This window comes from Priapulus caudatus, unplaced genomic scaffold (assembly GCF_000485595.1).
Source record: "Priapulus caudatus unplaced genomic scaffold, Priapulus_caudatus-5.0.1 Scaffold394, whole genome shotgun sequence".
NCBI classification, from domain to species: domain Eukaryota; kingdom Metazoa; phylum Priapulida; class Priapulimorpha; order Priapulimorphida; family Priapulidae; genus Priapulus; species Priapulus caudatus.
In genome coordinates, this window is record NW_014577455.1 from 288,102 (window position 1) to 289,182 (window position 1,081).

General features: G+C 42.6%; 1 protein-coding gene across 2 annotated transcripts in view; it reads left to right on the forward strand.

Moving 5' to 3' along the window:
* The first annotated feature begins 208 nt into the window (after nt 1-208).
* The window catches only part of LOC106809902 (probable enoyl-CoA hydratase, mitochondrial), a 15,945-nt gene continuing 15,072 nt past the window's right edge, over nt 209-1,081 (forward strand). For both annotated transcript variants that reach the window (XM_014813138.1, XM_014813139.1), the window contains exon 1: nt 209-348. In XM_014813138.1, the coding sequence (XP_014668624.1) occupies nt 216-348 (133 nt within the window). In that variant the 5' untranslated portion in view covers nt 209-215. The remainder of the gene's footprint in view (nt 349-1,081) is intronic.

Genomic DNA, 1,081 nt, shown 5'->3' on the forward strand with positions numbered 1-1,081 from the left:
TATTAGCTCATCTGACGTAGTCAGAACACATTTTGACTAACAGGGTTTACTAGAATCCCACCACTCCACCACAGAGTGACCGCAGTAGACGTTAGATGAGCACTGTCGCTCCGCGGCACTTGTTACATTAATTAATACAATTAAGTATAGCTAAGATTTAAATAATTGGAAGCCATATAGGGAGATGGTCATTTTCGTGACAGGGCCCTACAAGAATGGACATTTCAAAACCTGTTATAGCAGCAATAGATGGCTACGCAGTAGCAGGAGGACTTGAGTTGGCATTAATGTGCGATATGAGAGTGGTCGAGGAGTCTGCCATCATGGGAGTTTACTGCAGACGATTCGGTACGATACTGACTGGTGATGCATTATTGCAAGTGCTTTTATTTTTCATCATAGCCAATAATTACACAATCACCTACTATAGAATTCATTTCCCTTGTGAGAAAATATAATGACTTATCGTGAAACACAATCATCTATATATATAAAGTTGTTCAGCCGAATTAGTCCGTACTCGCATAACTAGAGAACTCCGCAGCCTAGAGGAAAATCTATATATATAAAGTTGTTCAGCCGAATTAGTCCGTACTCGCATAACTAGAGAACTCCGCAGCCTAGAGGAAAACTAAAGATATTTTCAGAATCAGCATGTCTGTGAGGTGGTTCTGGCAGAAACAAAAATTTTAAAAAGTTAAAAAGTTAAAAATTGATCAAAATTCTATTCATTAATAGATGGCGATGCGTACAGATCAACATCACGTACGTGTGAATCCATGGTGTATACCCTTAACGGCGCAGTGGCGTAATCGCTAGATCATCCGTCTCCTACACCGGGATTCCGGGTTCGAGTCCCAGCTGGGGAACTTATTTTCCCCTTTTTCCTTTTTTAGCTCATCTGACATAGTCAGATGCAGCTTGTAGAATCGCATGATTGTGAGTCCGTGCGTCCGTGCGTGCGTCCGTCAACAGTTGGGCACAAATCTAAACGGCTCGACGTACGGGCACGTTATTCGGGACGTGGGGGGTAATCCGAAAACGAGTTGGGATGTCGAAGCTGGGGGTCAAAGGTCAATAG